Here is a 5,924-nt window from a genome sequence, read left to right as displayed (position 1 = left end):
GTATATACCTTTAATTCTCCCCCTAGGGTGACTTTCCCAGCTTCCTCAACTAGGAGGGCTGTAGCCACTATAGCTTGTAAGCAGGTGGGCCAGCCCCTACTGACAGGGTCCAACAATTTTGAAAAATAACCTATGGGTTTTCTCCTATCTGCCCATTTTTGAGTTAAAACTCCAGATGCCATTCCTTCTTCCATATTTATGAATAGATAAAAAGGTTTCCTTCCCCCCATCTGCCGGTTTGAGAACAAATTCCTTATGTATTTATTTATTACAGACTTTAATTCATTTTTCTGTTGTATAGGGTAATGTTTGGGCCCTGTCCTTTACTTTTGTTCCCTCTTACTAATTTCGCTTTTCATGCATTACTTCCACCTTTGGACTGTCCTTAGGGAAGAGGCTATGGACTCCTTAGATTAGCTATGAAACACTTGACTACCTGAGAAAACTTGAAACCAAGAGGAATGGCTTTATTTAGTCTCCAGGTTTTGATAGGTAGGGTTACTTACAGTAAGAATGTTTCCATTTCAAGGGGAGAAAGAATAGTGTTTCAACAAAACACTGGAACCCTTGTTGACTAAATTGCACTTCTGTGTTTAATGGGTAAGCCGGTCTTGACAGGGCAGCGTGGTTGGTGCAGTGGTAGTTAAGTGTCAGTCCTGAAAAAATATTGTCATTTGCAAATTTGAAGCATGAACACTTATAAAATCCTTCTGAGATAGCGATTCTTTTGTTAACGTGTAAAAGTAAAATTCAGGATTTGTCAATCATCAGCCATATTTAGTGAGAGAATATTAAATAAAATTTAGTTTAATGCTACACACACGGGAGCTCCTGAGACAAAAGCCTGTGTATGTTTGTATACGTTATTCTATTGGTAATTATTAGATCCTACAGGATTGCCAGAAGGATTTTGAATGTGGTGAGACTGTCTTTAAGGATCCACATTACAGTAAATTAAAGCAGCACAGAAGATTATAGCTGGTAACTGAAGTTATGTATTTTCCTGGTTGGAGTAAGAATACCAGGAAACAAACTGTCAGGCATCTACCTACTAAAATAGGAGTTAATTTGATACTCCACCTGTTGGCAACTAGGTGCGGCCCATGGTCGATTCAAACTGCAGGTCTGGACAATCACAGGAGCAGTTTCCTTTTATGCTTCTAAATGGCCTGACAGGGGACTGCAAGACAAAAAAAAAACCCAAACCACATTTACTTCTAGGTTTGCATTTCATTCTCAAAGAACACTAAACGCATATCAGTATCTTCCCTTCTTTTTGAATGGCTCCATGCTAAAAAGGACTTCATTGCTAGCAGCAGTATTTATTTTTCTTTGCCTTAAGGGAGACAAATTGCATAAATTATCAAAATAAAGGGGAGAAAATATGACAGGCTTGAGTACAACCAAACTACCAGTAGTTAACACTATTAATCACCTGCTGTGCTTTAGAAAGACAGACTTCTGCCATACATACATACATACGTCCTGCTTCAGTAGTAGGTAAATTCCTTGTGCAAATAAAGGGTCATGGCTCTCCCCAAATTATTAAGAAAAGTTGTAGCCCCAGAACACTGAACAGTTGCCAGTTTCTGATGGCTTCCAAATAGATTTGACTGGATCTGGTCTTCCCCAACTCATTAACATTTTTGTTAAGTATCTACAACTGTTAAGTATTTTGTATTCAGGTTTCATTTGCCAGTGGTGTTCTGGTTAAGAATGAAGCCAGCTTCAAAGCACAATTTGATCCTTGTGCTTGCCAAGGTGAACAAAGGCCATGGATATTTAAAGAGGTTTAAGGTGATAATATCCATGTTGGCAAACTTGGGAGGCAGGAGCTTAGGGACATTTCTGATGCATAGTACATATTCAGGTCTTAAGAGTGGCTAGACACTAATGTTAAGGTTAGTCTTTCAGTGGTCCTTGGTTCTGGGAGAGCGTCAACATAAAACATGTGGAGTTCTTTTTTAAATACCCTACCAGCTGTGGAATGCATTTGGGACATCAACTGTTGAACTTAGGTGTCTCTTGTATGTCTAAGTACAGTATACTCTACAAATGACAACAGTTTTGCATTAGTTATTTCACTGAGAAAGGAAGAGTTATGCAGTGTTTTGTATGAAATATAATTTAGACAAAGAGCAGAGTTTAGTTTTCTATTTCAGAAGATAATCTAGTCTTGTTTTTTAAAATTATATATACATGCATATATATATATAGGACTGATAGTTTCAGAATGTATCTATATTCACAGCATATTTGGCCATTCTTTAGCCGCCTGCTGTCCAGGTAGTTCACCGCATATCTGACGAGTCTTTAGCCTTTGAAATACACACTCCACTGAGGGACAGGTAAATACAGGCAGGCTGTTTCAGGAGCAGTCTGGCTGAACTGGCTGGCCCATGGAAGACACCAGTGAAAACAGAGGGCAGATGAGGGCCTTCCTTTGCCAAGGGGTGATCTGTCATTGCATTTGTTACAGGGCAGCAAGCCTCTTCCTGTATCTCAGGAGACAGCAGTAATAGGAGCTATCAACAGACTCTTGTTTTCCTCACTGAAATTGAGTCAGTGAAATAAGCCCAAATTTATTCATCCAGCAAAGCGAATTAAGTATTTGAGAAAAAGAAGGGCGAAAGTTTCAGAAAAAGGACAAAACCCCCAGGTACAGTCAGTACATGCCAGAGCATCTTACTTTTACTAAGGCAGTAAACCCACTTGCCAACAGGTTGTAGCCTACAGTGGCTAAGTGATCATGGCAGCCACCAGCAGGCTGTCCGGGGGCGTGCAAAGACAGCCCTTGCACACCTCCTGATGCAGACACTTCACATTGTCCCCTTTTAAGACCTGTGCAAACCACGTGATAGACTTTGTTCCAGTTTTCAGTGTTACTTGTTTCTCACCTCAGCTCTGGGTTGATTTAAGGCAATTTATTGCGTGACTTTGTTTTGTCACATGCTACTAAATGCAAAAGCACTCTAATAAAAGTAGTTATTGACAAAGGGCCTGAACAAGCCCACTGACCCATTGATAGAAATTGCAGCTACTGTTCATGAGTTGGAAAGCAATTCATCAGGTGACTGAAAGGCAGCTGCTGCTTTTGGGGGGATGCAAAGTGAAGTCTACCAGGCTGCTTTGCTAACCAAAGCCAGTTCTGCACGACTGCTCTCCTGCACCACTGGGAATTCCTAAGTAAGTGTTGTATGGGCTATACTGAGCTGTGCCGGCAGCCCGTAACCCATAGCTTTGAGACAGGGCTTGGAGGAAAAATACCATTGTAACGCTTATTTTTTTTCTTTTTTAAACAAACTTCCTTGCTACCAAATTACTTCTGACAGGTCTAACATGGAGCGAGAGCAAGGGGCCAGATGTATCGAGATACATGATCCCATTAATTACAGTAAAAAGACTTATTTCAAACTTAGGAGTGTCACTGACATAGCTCTATCATGTGTTACGGACCACATATCCACAAGGATACACAGCCAAGAGATTTTTCTTACAGGTTTTCTCCATTGGCTGGTACTTAGGCGAGCCATTAACAAAGCAGGAACCTCTTACCTGTAGCGCAAATACGCATACCCTGACGCACCTGAGGCTGCTGTGGTAATGCTGGCCTTTCTCTTAGCGTGTAATTTACATTAAGGCTCGTCACCATTTTGGGTTCAGCTTCATAACAAGAATACGCTGGAATACCCCAAGTGTACTGACAACGCACAGCGTGAGCGCGTTAAATTTAATGCAGTGGCAAAGTCCTTTGTCCTCTGCCCCGTCACCCCTGGAAACTGCACTGGCTTCCACTTCAGTCACGATTCAAGTCTTTTGCAGAAGAGGGGAAACCTTCAGTTCCCGCTCCACTGAATGTGTTGTGTTGTACTGCTTTGCTGACAGTGTGTGGTTAAAATGCACTGAGCCTTAACAGGTGAACTGTTTCAAACTCTGGAACAGTGACACTTCAGTAGCTCAGGCTGCAGGAGGAAGAGCGACCATTCACATTTATATTCCGTTTATTTCAGGGCCTCCTGCAGAAGCAGAAGGAGTTGGAGACTGCTCTGATTCCTACTATGGCTCAAGAAGAGAACTTTATGTCTCCATTTTGAGAGGTACATATGGATGTTTGGAATTCTTAACAATGTAAAGGCACAGCACTTTGTTGGCTACTGTAATTGTGAACAATCTGGATCCTTTTTTAATGAAGAATTAAGTTATGTGAATTTTGATAATTATAGGGTCATGTGGCTTTTTATATTAAAGATACATTAAACTAATGATGGTGTGTGTCTCTAGAATGGTCTTCATGCTAACCCAAGACTGTGTCTGGTTCACATAAGGCACCAAAACACTGTATAGAAACGTTCCGTGGGTTGTTGTACCCTGTATGTCTTTTGATAAATAAAAAGATTAAGAGGTGTTCTGAAGGGCGTGGGTGGACTGTGTTGGTATTTTTAACTCTATGAAACTGCTTGTACTTAACTATTCAGTCAGCTTTTAGGCTTACACAGTGGGTATCAGCTTAAGTAACCCCAGATTTTAAGACCACAGAAGCACTGACTATAAGCCCCCCGCTGCCTCCCCCCATATTAAAGCAGGATAGCAGCAGCACTTAACATTACAGTGGGCTGGGCCCAAGGCAGTACAACTCGGTTTAAGGTTTTCTTATAAACAGGGTCTGAACAGAGCTGTATTCAGTGCCTCCCCCTCAGCATTCAATGTTTAATTTGCTTTTAGTCTTCAAAAGGTAGGGTAATCTGGTTTCTCTTCTAGATCTCAGCGGAAGATGCGTAGCCCGAATTCAGGGTAGTTGTTCTGTGGTACCACGTGAGAAGCACCACAGACGCTCCTGCTGCCATTCCTCCCAGCAGCAGCCCTGCGTCGGCGTAGCCTGCGTCTGAAAGGCACTTGTGCAGCAGTAGCGAAGGGAATAAAGGTGCCCCCGGCCGCTCCTGCACGTGCCAAGTCCTGCAGGAGGTGAGACTGCACCTGGCGGCGAATGGTTCTTCACAAATTCCAGTACGGCTTACTGATACAAGGGAGTTTGGTTTTTTGAAAAAGATTATTTATTAGCCATGTTTGGGACGAGGGTAACATCTACTGCTCTGGTCTGGTACTGGTTTGTTCTTAATTTAAACAAATAAAGAAGTGTTAATAGAAGGAGAGACATCAACTTTAGGGAAAAGCCTCTGGGTTTTGGTTGGTTGGGTTTTAAAAGCTGCCCTTTTCTAACCAGTAATACTGGTCCCAGCTCATTTTGTGACTTCCAAGTCATACAGTTTCACACCCAGTCATCCAGTACTGAACTGCACATCCTACATAAAAGCACTAAAAATCAAATTACAAACAGGTTAAAAAACCCCCAAGCATAGGACTGCAGACGAAGACAAGAGCAATAAACATACGAGTGAAGCGTAGCGGGACATGGAAACCCAGCAAGGAAACGGCAAGGGTGGGCTCAAGCCTCCACAGCCATTTACCATCGGCTGCTGCTCCCCAGCAGCCCGAGCGCAGCGCCGGTGTACCAGTGAGCCAATGAAGAGAGAAGCACGGGGGAAAAATAAGTTTCTAACTCAGCAGAGGTGCAATTAAAAAGCACAAGATTAAGAAACAGATAAAACTCTGTACTTACCCCAACCCTAGGGGGAAAAAAAATAAAGGCACCAGTAGTGGTTCTGCTGAAGTGGGAGAGGAGGGAGGGTGCTTTCTAATGCAAATTGAACCGCCACAGTCATTAAAGCAGGTTTGTCCTCTCCAAGGGTAATGACAATGGCAAGGTAAGGGTTGTAAGCTCACCTCGATGGTGCCGTATTAAGCACAGAGTGTCGAAATCAGACACACAGATAATCGCTATGCATGAACTAAAGCTTGGGTCTCTCTCTCACGTACCTTGAAAACAATATAGAAACCACAGACAACGCAATGCGTTAGCAAGTCCC

At 42.4% G+C, this 5,924-nt stretch overlaps 1 protein-coding gene across 8 annotated transcripts in view; it reads left to right on the top strand.

Annotated features, from left to right (window-relative positions):
- CCDC66 (coiled-coil domain containing 66) overlaps positions 1–4,394 on the top strand; it is a 31,926-nt gene extending 27,532 nt beyond the window's left edge. For 5 of the 8 annotated variants that reach the window (XM_035894700.1, XM_035894701.1, XM_035894704.1 and 2 more), the window contains one exon: positions 4,011–4,391. In XM_035894700.1, the coding sequence (XP_035750593.1) occupies positions 4,011–4,094 (84 nt within the window). In that variant the 3' untranslated portion in view covers positions 4,095–4,391. Of the gene's footprint in view, positions 1–4,010 lie in introns of all 8 variants that reach the window. The other 3 variants (XM_035894706.1, XM_035894705.1, XM_035894708.1) reach the window with 2 other exon arrangements.
- Positions 4,395–5,924: the final 1,530 nt, after the last annotated feature.

The sequence above is a fragment of the Egretta garzetta genome, unplaced genomic scaffold (assembly GCF_000687185.1).
Source record: "Egretta garzetta isolate BGI_Z169 unplaced genomic scaffold, ASM68718v1 scaffold215, whole genome shotgun sequence".
NCBI lineage: Eukaryota > Metazoa > Chordata > Aves > Pelecaniformes > Ardeidae > Egretta > Egretta garzetta.
This window is presented reverse-complemented; position numbering and strand designations above follow the sequence as displayed.